The following is a 17218-nucleotide window of genomic DNA, read 5'->3' as shown; positions in this document are numbered from 1 at the left end:
TTAGGAGAGAATCAAATTGATTCCTGCAAAGCTTTTCCATTTCATCTTTTTCTGTTGTTTCCTTTCTCCATGATGACTATTTATTTTTTTGTTTTTTCCCCCCAAATTTGAAACACTTATGTAGTAACTGGATCCTTGCAAATGGGTGCGGTACAAGAGTTGCATTCCATGATGCTTATGTTTGCTATCATTTCATCAAGGTTCATGTTACCTGGAAATAAAATCAAGCTTGTGACTTTTTAAAGTTAATGTTTTCTATGGGCCAGGTGATTTCATGATTGCCCATACTTGTTGAAAATTCATTCATTTATTTAAATATTTATTGAGCATTTATTATGTGTCAGGCATTCTAGTGTGTGAATACATTAATGAACAAGGTAGACAAGGTCCTTGCCCTGCTGAACTTAGTCTTGTGGGAGATAGAGAAAATTAAACTGAGAGGCTGTGATATGTCTCATGAGAGCACATAGGAGAGGTACTCAGATTTGGGATAGTTTCCTCAAGTAAGAGGCATTTAAAAGTGGAGTCTAAGAGAACAAGTAGGAGTTAGTCAACAAAAGAGGGGGGAGAGAGAGGTGTTTCAGTTAGAGGGAATGGCTGTAAAAAACCTTGAAGCAACAGGTAAGTGCTCTTCAACCAGTGGCCTTTAATGAGCAGTTAGCTATTCTTATAGGACTTGTGAAATACTTCTCTTGAATACTTTAAAGTTTTCACTTAAACATTTTAAAACCATAAGTTTAGTTGCAAAGCATATGTTTTTTGACATATTGTATATTATATACATGTCTTAAATATGTTTTCATGTAAATTTAGCTCATTTAATTTATGGAAAACATCTGCCACAATCATTGGCAAAGCCAATCTTCATTGTCTAACTAGGCTGCCAAACCAAATTTACTTTTTTAAACTTTATTTTTTAAAAAGTTCTTGCTTCAGTCAATTATCTTTTAAAGATATTTAAATAGTAAGGAAAAAAAGTATTTTTCTGTTTACCTACATAGTTACCATTTTGTGCTCTTCATTCCCCCCCCCCCCCCCCCCCACCCCTGGTAAATCCAAATGTCCATCTGGTATAATTTTTCTTCTTGAAGGACGTCCTTTAACATTTCTTATAGGTCAAGTCTGCTGGTAATGAATTCTTTCAGCTTTCATAATCTGAAAAAGTCTTTATTTTCACCTTAATCTTTGAAATATATTTTCTTTGGGTATAGATTTTTAGGTTGGCAGATTTTTTTTTTTTGAGTACTTTGCTCTAGTGTCTTCTGGCTTGCATTGTTTCCAAAGAGAAGTCTGTTGTAATTCTTACCTTTATTACTTAATGCAGTGATTTGTAACATTTTTCATCTCATGGCACACATAAATTAATTACTAAAATTCTGCAGCACACCAAATAAAAATATTTTATTTTTGCAGATCTGACTGAAAAAATAGATATAATTTTGATTCATTCACACTGGACAGTGGTTGTGTTGGCTGTTGTCATTTGTTTTTATATGACAATTAAGGAAAATTGGTCAGTGTCCCTGACTAAACAGTCAGGTATTGCATGTTTTAAAAATTCTTGTAGCACACCAGTGCGCCACAGCATACCAGTTGAAAATTGTTGACTTAAAGGGTACAGATTGTTTTTCTGAGATAATGGAAAAGTTTTGACATGAGAGAAGTGGTGGTTGCTCAACATTGTGAAACACTAAATGCCACTGAATTGTTTCCTTTAAAATGACTAATTATATGTTTGTGAATTTCACCTCAATTAAAAAACTATATTAAGATCCAATTTTGGTCTATCATATTGGTGAAGACACATAAGTTTTGATTACATACTGAGTTATTGAAACTGTGAGGAAATGGGTACTCTAATCCACAGTGGTTGGAATGTAAATGAATAACTTCTGTGGATAGCATATGGTATTTGTCAAAACTAAAATGTCCATACTTTTGACTTAGTGATTCTATTTCCAGACTGTATACTACAGATCTATTCATGTAAAAATGATATGTGTTCAAAGTGATTCATTGCAGCAGGATAATAAATTATGAGCTAGTTATGTAGCTGTATAAAAGAATGTATTTTTATTAGAACATGTCCACTGCAGAGAATACATGTAGTATGATACTGTTTGTGTAAAGAAAGGTGGAAGCCTATATTTTTGTTTCTGTATGCATAAAGTATCCCTTTTTGAAGAATACAGAGAAAACTCACAGTATTGGTTGCAAATAGATGGAATTTGAATGCATAGGAGATTAGTGAAGGGAAGATTTTTCACTGTATGCCCTTTTATTTTTATATATGTGTATATGTTTGTGTCTATCTATGAACATACCTGTTATGTAATTTAAAATTACATATAAATTTTAATATAAAAATGAAAAAGAGTGATCAAAAGCCACATCAGTTCACTGATCTTTATTACATACTGCCTCAGGCTATAATGTTTGTGACTTAGCTTAGTAAAGTAAGCATCTTGAGAGTTAGAATAGCGTGTTTTGCACCTTTAAGATGCATACCTATAGTGTTCATAGCCCAGTGCTTTTTATGTAGTTGAAATTCCTGTGTTGGTTTAATTTATTATTTTATACTTGTGGCATTTTACATTATTTCATTTGATCCTCAAAACAACCCTGTGAGTGGGATTTTATTTGCATGTCACATTTCCTGTTTTCAAGTAAGAGTGTATAATTTTGACTAAATATTTTAACTTTAAGAGATTAGTTCCTTATCTTTTTAGGTTATAAAATGATAACATAATGGGCTTATTAGATATGAGATTAGAAGAGATGATCTATCAGGTCCTTTTCAACTCTGAATGGATGGGTGAATGAATGGATGAATGAATACATTTTAGTAGTACAAGAGGGTCAAGGAGAATACTTGGTTTATGCATTTTGGGTTTCTCTTGCAAATGAACCCCTTCCACCTAAAAACCCTACATTTGGCTGATCAGATCATCTATGTTATTAAACTATGTTAATATTAAGCTATTAATAACTGGCATTTATTAACTGACATTAATATCAATGGCATTTTAATTAACAACACAGTGTTTTAGAGCTGTTTTCAAAAAGCCCAATGGATTTGTCAAACAAACGCATATAGCTAGATGAATGGGAAATTTATGCATTACTGCATAATTTTACTTTGTGTTTTCTCCTATTCCTTTGCTTTTCTGATTATTAAATTTAACACAGTGCTGTGGAACTTTTTTAGACACTAAATCTGAAACCGTTGCCAAGGATTTCAGTTTGTGATGTAGTGTTTTTTAATGGCATTGGGTATAGGTGAGCAGTAAGGAAACAAAGAAGATACAGAGATGTAGCAACCTGAAGTAAACAGTCCAAAACATTTCTCATCATTTTTTGTTGCCAGGAAGTATCGAAGAACAAGGGTTTACTTAGTACAGTGAATAATGAATGAATGATTGTGTCGCATTTAATGTAAATACAAGCTAAAAACTTCTATTGTAAATTGGTCTTGGCTGTTTTCCAGGTGGAAAAACATGCGAATTTATATCCATTTACATTCTTTGGGTTTGCATGTGATATTCTTCTGCTTTGTTTTGCCAGTGAGCTAACTCCCTGTTCCTTTTCACAGGGTTGAAAATGCTTGCACCAAGCTTGTCCAGGCAGCCCAGATGCTTCAGTCAGACCCTTACTCAGTGCCTGCTCGAGATTATCTAATTGATGGGTCAAGGGGCATCCTCTCCGGCACATCAGACTTGCTGCTCACCTTCGATGAGGCTGAGGTAGGCAGTCCTCAAAGATAATGATGGAGGACTGATGATTGTTTAGCACGAGAGAATGTTGAATAGCTACACATCTGAATTACCATTGTTTTCTACTTATTTTTCACTCAGTTGACTACTCTGAAATATATTTCCAGGTTCGTAAAATTATTAGAGTTTGCAAAGGAATTTTGGAATATCTTACAGTGGCAGAGGTGGTAGAAACTATGGAAGATTTGGTCACTTACACAAAGAACCTTGGACCAGGTTAGTTATATCCAATTTTTATACTAACATTTTTTATGGATTGTCCATGTTTGATCAAGAGAAAAAGGTACTCCACCCTTTTTTTTTTGCAGGAGATAGGTAATGATGCACTGGGCTTTTAGGTGTCTCCACTCTGTTGGTGGGGCTAATGCTGTGCTTCTACTGAGGAGATATTATTGTCTCTGAAAGCTGAATCTGCTTTCTACAAATCCTGGCCCTGTCTAATGAACTAAACAAGACATTGAAAATGTTGCTGGAGAATGTAGGAAATACTTTTCTGTGACTGTAATGCTTAAGGCCACCCTGAACCCTGACCTCTCCATTCCACACTATACAGCATTCCTTCACTGTCTGCCAGCTGGCCTGCAGCTCTTTATGACCTCTTAGCTTGCTAATTAGCCCGCCTACTATTATGGATTCATGCCCTAGCCCAAGGCTGCGTAATATAATCAGATGTAGAAGAAGAGAAGAGCTACTGTGGCTAAATCTCATTTTGAAATGATTGTTTAGTCATCTGAGAATTGAATATTCAAAATGCATGAACAGATACCAGCTTTTGATGTTATAGACATGAACTTGAAGGTTCTTAGAGTATGAATGAGACCAGTGACAGGACACATCAGGTGTTTAACTTGTCAGTATTAAAGATCACATACTACCCTATAAAACTCTTTTGTTTTATGTAAAATGATTTTTAAAATTGATTTTTAGAGAGAGAGGAAGGTAGAGGGATAGAGAGAAGCATCGGTGTGAGAGTGAAACATGGATCGGCTGCTTCTGCCTGCAACCCAGACATGTGCCCTGACTGGGAATTGAACCAGCAACCTTTCAATGCGCGGGACGATGCCCACCCAACTGAGCCACACTGGCCAGGGCTGTAGAATGATTTTTAACTAATAGTATTTTCATGAGGTTCTGGTGCAGTCATTCTGTAAGCTTATGGCAGTTAAAATTTTCTCTGAGCCATCATTGAAGATCACCGGGAGGTGGCTTAAGAGCAGTTCTCTTTAAACGTTCTCATAGCACTGGAAAAAAGTTTTATTTCTTCAAATGAAATCTTATGCTGAATTCCAACATATAAAAGACAGAAACAGAGCTACCATGGATGGAGAAGGGGCTACCCCACCTTTTCCCGTCTTCCTTTGTTACCCCTTAATAAGCTGTGAAACTACTTAAGAAATCTTAAGAGCAGCTTGAAAAATCAAAGCTTAGAGAGTCACATAACCTTCGATTAATACATGGAGTAAACAGAAAGTGCTAGCAGGCTGATTCCAAAGCACTAGATGCTTTCAAACGCTGTCATCACTATAATTAGTTTTATAATATTTCTATCTGTTTCTAATTATAAAAGTAGTACATTCTTATTTTGGACAAATTGGAAAACATAAAGATGAAAACAAAACACATTACTGTAATTCTTAAGATTTTTTTCAGCCACTAGATTCTCAGTACCAGGCTCACAGGAGATTCTGACATACATAGGGACAGTGGCCAGGTACATGGCTTAAAACCCGTGCACATGGTAGCCAGGCAAACTAGTGAATTTATTTTTCACAAATATGTATTTATTCACTTGAATGTCTGTTTATATTTGTGAATGTATTTACATCAAACGTGAAAATTATGTTACATTTAGGGTTCACATTTAATAAACCACTTTTAATGAAAAGAATAAAGTTGCATTAAGTTAGAACTATCCTAAAAAATTCTCTATCATAAACGCTAGAGTTCAGTGATAGTGTCTGTTGTTTAAGTAAGCGGGATTTCATAGTAAATGACAATGGACTTAGGCCCTGGGTCGTTTCACTACTCACCCTGCACAACTCCCTCCGTGTGGCCCAGGGATGACTAAGATGGCCAAGATGATTGACGAGAGGCAGCAGGAGCTCACTCACCAGGAGCACCGAGTCATGCTGGTGAACTCCATGAACACCGTGAAGGAGCTGCTGCCGGTTCTCATTTCAGGTATCTGCGGCCTATACTTTATCTTACGGGGGAACTGATGTGAGCGTGTTCTAAACTCTGATGTTCATTTACTTTTGCTGCTTCGTTGCATGTCCTTCCTCCTGGGTAAGAATGAGACCTGCTGGACTGGGCATCACCCGCAGGCCCAGCCGATTGGCTAAGAACCTGCATTCGTCTCTCATGCTCTCCTTCTCTTGCTCTTTGGAAACTGCCCTTTCTGTTCTCCTGAAGCTCTAATTAGCTCTTTTTCTGGAGGTGGAATCGCCTCTAGAAACTCTAGTCTTGGATGTATGGATTTTGACATCTTTATTTGTATTACGAAAAAACAGTAAGGAGCTGGATTGGATATTTAGAACACTGTGTGATAAGGAAGTGAACCCAGAGCCCTTTTCAGTGTTGCATTGACATAGTTTTATTTTATTTTATTAAAGATATTTAACTTTTCTCTACATTGTAGAAGGTCTATGCCGCCTGGGACCAGCTTCCCATTGAGCAGGGCCCAGAAATGCAACATGGTGACTGTTCTCTAAACTCCCGAAAGGGAGCTGCACCTATCGAGTAGCTAATATGTAGCAGACGCCTCATGGTTTATATGGTTATCTTAGTCAAGTTGTGCGTTAGTTAGTTTCACTCTCAGAGGGCAGCTTTATTTTAAAATCTTATGAGGCATGTCACTATGATCCCACTTGCTGCCTTCCTGCTTTGGCATTTCAAGCAGTAGCTAAAACGGAGATGTGAGTGTTAGAGTTCAGAAGCCCTTCTATGAACTGGAAAACAAAGATTTGTAATTAGAACCTTAAAATCTCCATGGAAATATGTTTTTGAGGCCAACTGTTTGATGTGGCAGAAAGGCTGTTAGGAAGAGGATTTCTTTCTAAGCTGGGTAACTCCATAAAGTGATGATTAGTCTTTGGTTTTACAATTTTAATTATTTTATGGGAAGAAATTATTTTCCTTCAATGCTTCATATTATTATTATTATTATTATTATTATTATTATTATTATTATTATTTCTTCTCCTTCACATTTGGGGATTAGAAAGTCCCTGCTACATGTTGAGAGAAATCCTGGAAGATAAACTGAACACTTTGGGACCTTCCATTGGGTTGGGGGCAATAGGATTCTCTAGTTATAGTTTAACTGACTGTTTTTCCATTAGGTTTGTGTTAGATGGGAACAGTGTTAGGGCTGGGATGCTAATGGATTTAGGAGGATATTGCATGTTTCGTGATTGTAGGTCATCAGCATGTGCATGTTAAATTAGTTCCCTGATCATGTGGTGGTGATGTCTTATGCCTTCAGTTTTCATTGCAATGAAGGTTGCTGATATTGGAACTTTATTGGCAGTAATAAAAGTGTTTGTTTTCATATATTTTTTTAAGACCTTAGAAGCCCAAAACATGTGTTCAAGAAGTGGAACATTTTGTGTGAATGTTGTTATACAGCAAAATTCATTTCCAACCTTAGTTTCTAATCTTTTATCTTTATAGCTATGAAGATATTTGTAACAACTAAAAACTCAAAAAACCAAGGAATAGAAGAAGCTTTGAAAAATCGCAATTTTACTGTAGAAAAGATGAGTGCTGAAATTAATGAGATCATTCGTGTGTTACAACTCACTTCTTGGGATGAAGATGCCTGGGCCAGCAAAGTAAGTTTTATTTGGAGGAGAAATCAGCAAAATCCCAATTTCTCCCCTCCTGGGGGTTTGATCGTCTCACATTTTATCTCGTAACTATGTGTAGCATTGGACTACCCAGATATTGTGACAGCATTTCTTTTTCACTTTTGTTTCATGGATTACTGGCTGCTTTTGCAAATTTCCTTTGTTCCTAGATAGAACAATAAATACGTATGTGGGGTGAACGTTGGTTGAAGGCTGACATGTAGCTTTTCCTTCCGGCTGGAGTCTCCCTGATTGGGCTGGTGGAGGAATTCTGGTGCGGTGTATGCGCCCCTGGGTGGGAAGCCCTGCTTTTATGTGGGCGGTTGTTGCTAGGTAACTAAGAGACTTATTATATTTGTGACTGGATTTTATGGAAAACTTTTCCTGAACCAACCTTTGACCCAGGGAAATCTACAGAGGAAAAGCTCTTGGCACCTTTGCTCTTTAGAACTCAGTCTAGAATTTCTCCTTGGACTTCGAAAGGGTTGGTGGATTCCCTCCAGAGCCCAGCAGCAGTGGTTTTGTGTTGCTACCTCTCTGCTCTGCTCTGCTCCTCCCTGCCCAGTGACTATTTTGAGGGAACAGAGACACTCGGGTTTACATTTTGCTTGTAGGAGCCCAAGATGCAGGCAGTAGGGGAAAGAAACACACTGTCTCCAGCGTCAGGCTTACCCACGCCTGACCCAGATGTTGTCTCCAGGGCCACCTAGCAGGCTGGTAGCAGACTAAAGCGGGGATTTTGTAGCATGACTTGCATTTGGTGCTCCGTGGGGCTCTTTGTCCTTTAGGTCACCTGTAAGGTAAGGTCGAAGCTGGGGCCCCGAATCACCAGCCCCCTCTTGTTGCCTAGAAAGTGAATCTAAATATGCAGAAGAAATTAGCCTGCCTGTCTTAATTATGAATTTGTTTATAGAAGCACGGAGTTCTTGAGCAAGTTCTAAGACTGTATTTTAAACCCGTATGGTAAAATCTTTTTAATTTTACTTAATTTTGCTTTTGCATACTTGACAGCTTTCACTTCCCTGTTATGACTTCTTTGTGCATCTTTTTTGTTTTCTTGTTTGTTTTACCCTTTTTTGTCACGTTTAGAAGGTAAGCTTTCTGTTGCCCTCTAGTTTTTTTTCACTTAAAAGAGCAAAAGCATGTCTGAGGTTTTTGTGCTGTGTGCCATGCCTTGTCCTGCGTGCCGGTGTGTAACACTGTGCTCGGATATGCGTCAGATTGTGACTTTATGTGGGACTCCAGGCTGTGCTGGGCAGGCTGTTCGACTCAAGCTCATCTTGAGCTATTTCTTTGGGGAAAGCAAAAGAAAAGGTGTTTATCTGGGATATCAGGGTTGCCGTGTTTAGCGAGTGCTTTCATTTTTTTGAGCGGGCTCCTGAGAACCGTTCTGGCCTAGTCATTCCCACTGACTTCATTCGAAGGGCAGGTTTCCCTAGGTAGCTGGGTGACCCCTATGTTACCTGTGAACCCTGCTCTTAGGAAACTTCCAGCTGATGTTATCTCTGTATTGGCCTCTCCTACCAGTGTCCTTTGCAGGCTCTGGAATTTTACTTTTGGAGACATGTCATTGCTGTTTTAAGCCATAATGAAAATGGACAGGCCAGAGGGTTTAGGTGGGGCATCTGTCCTTCACCATAACCCTAGTCTTCAAAACCAAAGGGGAAAATGTAAGGTGTATCCCAAGTTCATCCTCACGTCAGCCCACGGCTCACTGCATGCTCTGCTGTGTGGCTTCGGTGAGCCATCTTTCTCCATGACCTCGTGTCCCCCCCGCCGGGCCTCTCTCCCGATTCTCTCCCCTGTGCTTCCAGCAGCTGAGAAAGAGTAAAAGCGAGGAGCAGGCATCGCAGCCTTAATGTTTATTTTCGGAGGGGAAGAGTCATGTATCATTTAATAAATAAGTGTTGCTGAGCTTTATTTTGTGCGAGTGTCATTGAGAGCTATTTTTTTTAAAAAAATAAGTGTTCATTTGAGGCATTCAGGATGAGCAGCGGGCACTTGGGGGGATGGACACGGGACACGGACCTGGTGCCCACCGGGTACAGTCTGTAGCTGCCTCAGTTTTATGCTGATCTGGAAGGAACCAGACTGTTAGGATGCTGCAAAACTACCAGAGTGAAGGAAAGTAAATAAAACTAGTTCAGCCAAAAGAAGCTCAAGTACATAATGACATCAGAATGAGCAAGAAATGTTTATTTCTAACTTCTTTTTGTCTTTGTTATACATTTACCTGGTTCAAAAACTGGATGCTGTAAAACAACGTACATGGCAAATCTCACCTCTAACCCATTCCCATCCACCCGCCTCCCCTCCCTCCCTAAGAGCAATCGTTTTTATCAGTTACAAGAGCATTTAGGAAAAAGAAATTTTACCTTGAAAATGGAAATCGGTAACGAGGGTTTTGGTTATTTTTCAGGCTTAGTAGCATTATGCGTCTTACATGGCTCCACTGTAAGCAGTGAGTGAGTCAGACCTCGTGTCTGTCTGTGACTTCTGGCTTCCCGCTCTGTTTAATACATGCGGCATCTCTTACTTCCTCTCGCCCCTACCAATAAAGAATTAACTTTGTCTTAACATACTTGTTTCATGCTTCCCTATTGGTGCAGCTTTCTCCTGGAAAGTGATGGTTCCTCTAGAAAAGTGGGGGAAGAAAGTAAGTGGAAAAAATTTTTGGTAAAAGTGCATCTTGCTGAATAAGTTAAGATTTTAAAGAGGCAATGCAATAGCTGATCGTTTTACCTCTACGCCTACATTCAAACTGCAGATTTACAAACTTAAAAATACCTTGACTTTAAATACTTCGTTTTATTTTTATTTTTAAAAAATATATTTTTATTGATTTTAGAAAGGGAGAGGAGGAGAGAGAGAGAAACATAGATCAGAGAGATACATCGATCAGCTGCCTCCTGCACGCTGTCCACTGGGGATCGAGCCCACAACCCGGGCATGTGCCCTGACTGGGAATTGAACCGGTGACCTCATGGTGCATGGGACGATGCACAGCCAACTGAGCCACACCTGCCAGGGCAAAATACTTCATTTTATTTTGAAAGTAAAAATTTCTCCCTCTTTATTTTATTTTAAAATATATTTTTATTGATTTCAGAGAGAGGAAGGGAGAGAGAGATAGAAACATCAATTATGAGAGAGTCATTGATCGGCTGCCTCCTGCATGTCTCCTGCTGGGGATCAAGCCCTCAGCCCAAGCCCGTGCCCTGACCCGAATCAAACCGCAATCTCCTGGATCACAGGTTGATGCTCAACCGCTGAGCCATGCTGTTTCCAGCCTCTCCCTCTTTAGACAACAGTCATCTTATAAGTGATCATTAAAAATTAGTTTAGCATTTTTTTGGGGGATACATTATGAAACAAAAGAATTTGTGAATGAGACAATTCTAATTCAGCCCCTTGTAGTTTAGCAATCTCTCTATTTTTTGTATTTACATTACTTGCAGCTTGATGCATGCTGAGAATCAAGAGGAAGTGAGAAAAATTTTAAAAGCCTTTTATTGCTAAGAATTTTTGAACCCACATGGGTGCTCCTACTGTGCATTGAGTCATTAGATACTGTTACTCAGAATTAGTTCCTGTGGTGGGTGTCCTCCCACTGCGGGCCTAGGCTGGTGGTGGCTGAATGTGTGACTGCCTCAGATGTCTTGCACAGATTACTCTTCTCTACCAAAGAAGGAAACTTTGTTAGAGCATGCAATTCTGTAATGCTTGCCCTTACTGCAGACCACTGGGATTTAAGGGTTGATTTTTATTTCATTTTTGAAAAAATAAGGCTGCTTGTGAGCTTTTTATGAGGCTTCTAGTGTTTTATTTCAGCAGCTAATACAACGAAAGATTTATCTCTTGGAGTTTGAGATCAATAGTTAATTCAGGCATTTATGATATTTTATCCCCTCTCTGTAAACAGGAGAAAAGCCCAAAATGTTAAAGGAATTGATATTTCCCTTCTAATCCAAGTGATCTCTAGTTGGTACATATGATTGTGTGCTCAGAGGTGGCAGAGAGTTTTAGAGCTGGGAAGGTATTCTTAGAGATGGGAAACTGAAACCCTGGAGGGTAACTTGCTTCAAGTCTCAGGGCTAGACAGCGTTCTGTCATCGCTTAAATGCAGTTTGTAAGATTTTGTTCTATTGCCCAGTCTCTTCTTTCCAGAAACATTTTTGTTAAAACTTTGATTTGGGGGTGGAAATATGGTCAGGGGTGGAATGGAATAGGAAGAGTAGGATGAGGAGGTGTTTGTGGAAAAAGTGGGGGAGTAGATTGGGCAGTGAAACAGAGGGGGGTCCTTAGTCTCATATTTACAAATTTCAAGAGCCTGTGAGTGCAGGACCTTCTTTTCCCACCATAGTTCCTCTTGATTGTCTGTAAAAGGAACTCAGTGGTTCTCAGTATTATTCTGTGTTACTTAGGTTTAACTTGATATTAAATTTCAGGACTGTCTCAGTTCCTGGGAATGCATGTAAAAAGGAGTTCTTTTAGGTTGTTCTTCCACCTTTTGGTATGTGGGGGCAAGTGCCAAGGCACTGTGGTTTTTCATTTAAAACATGAACTCATAAGAGTTTTACAGTAAAAGAGACCATAGGGGGAGGGGACCCGATCCCTGCCAGCTGTCCCCAAAGCTGCATGACTAGATCTGGTCTTTTTCACACTCTTAAAAAAAAAAGAACCAAGAACCAAAAAACCCAGACAAGAGATGGGTGGAGACTTTTCTCTTCCCAAATTTGAGGTTTTACAGAGAGTACTCAAATGAAGGTGCTGTATTTCCTCTCTTCTGTGTCATGTCCAGATTGTACCCTGGGTACTTAGATGTACATGACAAGATTTAACTAAAAACTTTGTGGCACACAGTATGCTTGACCACAGAGTTACAATTATTTTCACCCTTTATAAATATTTCTTAATAGTGACTTACAGTCCCAGTTGTTTAGTGAATTTGCTTATATCACATCCAGTATTAACATACTTACATTGCTCATGACAGAATTCTGACAGTCCCATAATAAATACTGCTCTTCAAGAGAAACATATACAAAATTCTTAGGAGACCAGATATGGCAGTAAAATGTATTGTGTTTAAAATGATTATTTAAAATTTGCCCTATTCTAGAAAGAATTTAAGGTAGGCTTTTCAGTGACTGTTTTAAACCTCTAAAATTGTCTAAAGTTCATGCTGCCAAAAACTTTGGTAACTAATGGAAATTCCCAGTTTAAAAATGCAGCTTCTCCTGGCTAGTGTGGTTCAGTGGTTGAGCGTTGACCTATGAACCAGGAGGTTACGGTTTGATTCCCGGTCAGGGCACATGCCTGGGTTGCGGGCTCGATCCCCAGTGGGGGACGTGCAGGAGGCAGCCGATCAATGGATCAGTGACTCTCTCATCATTGATGTTTCTATTTCTCTCCCTCTCACTTCCTCTCTCTGAAATCAGTAAAAACATATTTTAAAAAAATGCAGGTTCTTTCTAAACTTCCCTTTGACTCTTTTTAGGGGGAAATGAGCATCTCTTAACTTTAACTTCTTGATGTCACATCTCCCACTCGGAAGTACTCACTTCCTGAGAATTAGAGTCTTCCCTTGAAGTGTGGCAGCCATTCATACTTTATTAGGGACAAAAAAGGCATTGATTTTTTAGGAAAGTAAATAGAGCAAAGTCAGTTTTTCCGTTGTGTTTGAAATCATTTTTGGGCAATGGAGAGTAAAAAGCAGTCATTTAGGTTAGTGAGGGTTTTTAATTTGATTCTAGAGCTTGCTTTTTGGCTAGTATTAACAAAGCCAACATCGACAAGACAAAGATTTGCTAACTATTATAGAAGGCTAGTGGATTCTTTGGCAACTCTCTTTGGTAAAAGAAAAAAAAGTCCTGAGTTTCATCTAAGAGAAAATAATGAGGTTTGATGCCAATGAACCTGAGATCAAATTGGATTTCTAGGACAGAGCCCCTGTTTCTTAATTTGTAAAATTAAATTACATTTAAATATGAGGTTCAGTGAAGTAATGAGAGAAAAAGTGCCGCAAACAACCTAACATGCAGGAAATGCTCAGTTAAGTTAGTTTCCTGACTAGTAGCCTTTGATGCTAGGGTAGACGCTACAAAGTTTTTCTGATTCTTGTTTCTCCTTGAATTTAGATTTTTGAAATGTAATCAATATTACTTTCCACTAAAATATGTATGTTAGAGAAATGGTTATTAATAGATTTCAAATTAAGTATTTTTACATGGATATAATGTCTCTTCTTCAAAGTGTGCACATACTTTCCAGGTGAGAGCTTGTGAGGTGTTTTTTTTTAAATCCGTCTCTAGACAAAGTCCTATAACTTGTATTAGACTCTAACTCTCTGAGGTTAGGAGTTGCCTGAAACACTCTTTGAAAAGATATTGATTTGAGCCATGCTAATTTGGAATTAGGCTAACGTGACCTTTGCATTACTTCCAAAGGCAAGGGTTTGCTGTACAGATGAATGTAGAGCGAGATAGAGGAGGCGCAGATATTTAAAGCATTTGAGAATCAAAGCACTTACAAAAAATGCCACTGTCTACGTGTACTAATCACAAATGGAGTTTTGAAACAGATCCTCTTACCACTCTGCCTTTTATTGATAGATAGCTACCATAATTCCATACAATTTGATAGTAAAAATATTTTATTTTCATTTTTTTCCAGCAATTTATTTCACCGCTCCTTAGTTGTTGTGGCTGAGAATTTGTTCTTTAGAGCCTTAGATAGCCAAGGTTGCAACAGGGGAACCGTCTATCTGTTTAGATGGCGAAGGGAGGAACCCAAGCTGAGAGTCCTATGATTTGAATAGGTACTTAGGAAAAGCTGGGATCCGGCTCCTGACCTTCTGAGCCTCTGAGCGCTCCTGGCCTTTATTTGTGCTAGTGCCTGGTTTGGATTGGAAGAGGGGGCATGAGGGGGGCGGGGGCTCCTGGCGCCCCCATGTGGAAAACTAGTGGTACAACACCTTCACGGACCCAGGTTTTGCAGGACTGGAAGTTGAAGTTAGGGGTATAGGGTACTGCCTAGAATTTCAGAGGTTAACTCTGTGGGTTGGTGGATGGACCCTGTAAGGGTCAGTTTTCTAGAGCAAAAGGGAGATAGGCTGTCTGTTAAGGTGTTAAATAGAGACTTAAGAGATGGCTGGTCTGTCAGTTGTGAGGATGGGTACATGGGTGTTGATTATATTGTTCTGTGTGTTTTGCTATATTTTAAAAACTTTATTAAAATATATGTGTACTTTCAGAGTGACTAGTCTGTTGTTTCTCCTTCTCATGCTGTATCCTGGGAGGTTTTATGCTAATTTTATGTTAGTCATTCTGAATCATGATTGTAAACAGTACGTTGAGACCCACTTATTTTAACCTGCCTCTTCTTCCAGGTTAGGGATGGTCAGGGAACTAAGGATGAGGGGTGGCAGGAAGGCCGGAAAAATACTTCTGTCTTATGTTACATTTAGTGGCTTCTTTGTGGCATTAAAACTAAATTGCTCAGTTAACATTTTCATTTATTTCCCAGCAGTAATTCCATTTTTTTTTTAGATTAATTTAATATAGTGAAACATTACCCAGTGTGTGTGTATTTCAAAACAAGATGTAAAAGAACTGCGATCTGTGGCACCACATGCTAATGAAGCTTCCGTGAAGCCAGGGCTTTGCAGGGCTTTGGCAGGGCTGCAGTAGATGAATGTTGACTAGCGGAAACGCTGATAACGAGGCATGTGACAACAGGGCTTTTTCCTGCTGAAGACATTAAATATCTTTTGGCTTGAGCAATTTTACCAGTTTTCACACTTTAGCGCCAGGGAGATCAGGAAACAATAGAATTAACTGAAGATTTGCATGCAAGATGCTGCATTTTGACAGAAATAAGCATTATGGTGTGATGAGAATATTTTTAAGGCTTTGTAGGACTACCTTAGCTCTAGTGTATGTTAATGCTGCCACTTCTTCTCTGTCTTACTTTGTATCATGGTATCTCTATTTTTGCAAAGAAAATAATTGTGGCACTTCTCTTCAAAAGGACACTGAAGCCATGAAGAGAGCATTGGCCTCCATAGACTCCAAACTCAACCAGGCCAAAGGTTGGCTCCGTGATCCCAGTGCCTCCGCAGGTAATCGTCTGGTTCTACTTTACCGTTAGATACAAGAAAAAGATGAAAATCAAGAAGACAAAAGAAAGTAATTTTCCCAGAATCTCATAATCCTGAGATAACTACTGCAACATTTGGGGCATCTGCCATTCAATTAGTTTTGGCTAATTGAAGCGTTACTGGGTCTTAGAAGGATGGTAGACATGGACTAGTCACCTCTTATCAGGGAGTAATATACCAAGCTGAACTGGGCATTTGCAGAATTCTTCATTCACCTCTGTCCTGAATCAGAAAGGTACTTATTTTGAATAAAAGCTCTTCTCTTCCTATTCCTTTTGGGCATGTTTCCATTTATGTCCGCAAAGTACTTAATTAAGCAGATTAAATAATGATGCCAGTAAGAATTGGAAACCAAAGTTAGCTTATATAAAGATAAGCCCCAAATAGTTTATTGAGCTAGGCTTTATGGATTTTCTAATCTAATATTTATTCAGTTTTAGATAAACATTTGAATGAATGTGAAAAGCCTAATGGAGGTTGGAGGTGCTAAGTACAATTAAATTGTTAGAGCCTATTTTCATGATCCGTGTTCTTACCACAAGCTGCTTATTATCTCCAGATGGCTGTGGTTCCAAGTATCTTTTTTAGCAGTGTCTGTGTTTGAAGCTCATCTAAGGTTGTAAGGACACTGCTTGGCTGTTCACTATCAGATGTATTGTCTTCTGTTGACCTTGCCATTTGAAATCATCTGCTCCCTCCTGAATGAAATGACTTGTAAAGCATCCTCTGTAAATAATTAATGTGTTAATAGTGTAGATACTGAATATCTCTTTATTTTAGGGGATGCCGGTGAGCAGGCCATCAGGCAGATCTTAGATGAAGCTGGAAAAGTTGGGGAGCTCTGTGCAGGCAAAGAACGCAGAGAGATCCTGGGAACCTGCAAAATGCTAGGGCAGATGACTGATCAAGTGGCTGACCTCCGAGCCAGGTAAAGTTCCTCTGCTCTTACCAGAGCTGTAATTGGTAATAGATAGGATCTCACTCCTAACAGAATGACTCAGAAAGCAAGTCTGCTGATCTTACTGTGTCGTCTTCGGCTAATAAACAAAATAGGTATTATACTCTACTGATTCTTTGGAGATTGAAATGAACTTTTCCCTCTTTAACTGGTCATCTCTAGGCTTTTTTAAGTTTCTGTTTCATCATAATTCATTTGGTTTCATAATGCTTTTACCCACTTTAAGTCTTGGCTGTTAGAACCTTTTCTCCTATAAACTAAATATATATCATTTGCTATTAAGAAAACTCAGTATAATATAGGTCTTTTTGGGAACTTATTCATAGATTTAATGAAGTTCTAAAAGGTCCTAATTTTTATGGAATTTTATAGTATGGACATTGGGAAAAATTGAAGTAAGATGAGACTTGAGTATACATGAAGTTTGATTTTGCTTCAAGAATGTCATGGAATATCGTGAGATAATAGGAATATGCTG

General features: G+C 38.6%; 1 protein-coding gene across 2 annotated transcripts in view; it reads left to right on the top strand.

Annotated features, from left to right (window-relative positions):
• Window positions 1-17218, top strand: part of VCL (vinculin) — a 94666-nt gene that overhangs the window by 48495 nt on the left and 28953 nt on the right. For both annotated transcript variants that reach the window (XM_016224055.2, XM_016224054.2), the window contains exons 3-8: window positions 3593-3743; window positions 3881-3989; window positions 5832-5954; window positions 7446-7606; window positions 15653-15743; window positions 16563-16710. In XM_016224055.2, the coding sequence (XP_016079541.1) occupies window positions 3593-3743; window positions 3881-3989; window positions 5832-5954; window positions 7446-7606; window positions 15653-15743; window positions 16563-16710 (783 nt within the window). The remainder of the gene's footprint in view (window positions 1-3592; window positions 3744-3880; window positions 3990-5831; window positions 5955-7445; window positions 7607-15652; window positions 15744-16562; window positions 16711-17218) is intronic.

Source organism: Miniopterus natalensis, chromosome 14 (genome assembly GCF_054644295.1).
Source record: "Miniopterus natalensis isolate mMinNat1 chromosome 14, mMinNat1.hap1, whole genome shotgun sequence".
Lineage (NCBI taxonomy): Eukaryota > Metazoa > Chordata > Mammalia > Chiroptera > Miniopteridae > Miniopterus > Miniopterus natalensis.
The sequence above is the reverse complement of the archived record's forward strand: the minus strand, read 5'-3'. Positions and strand labels throughout refer to the sequence as shown.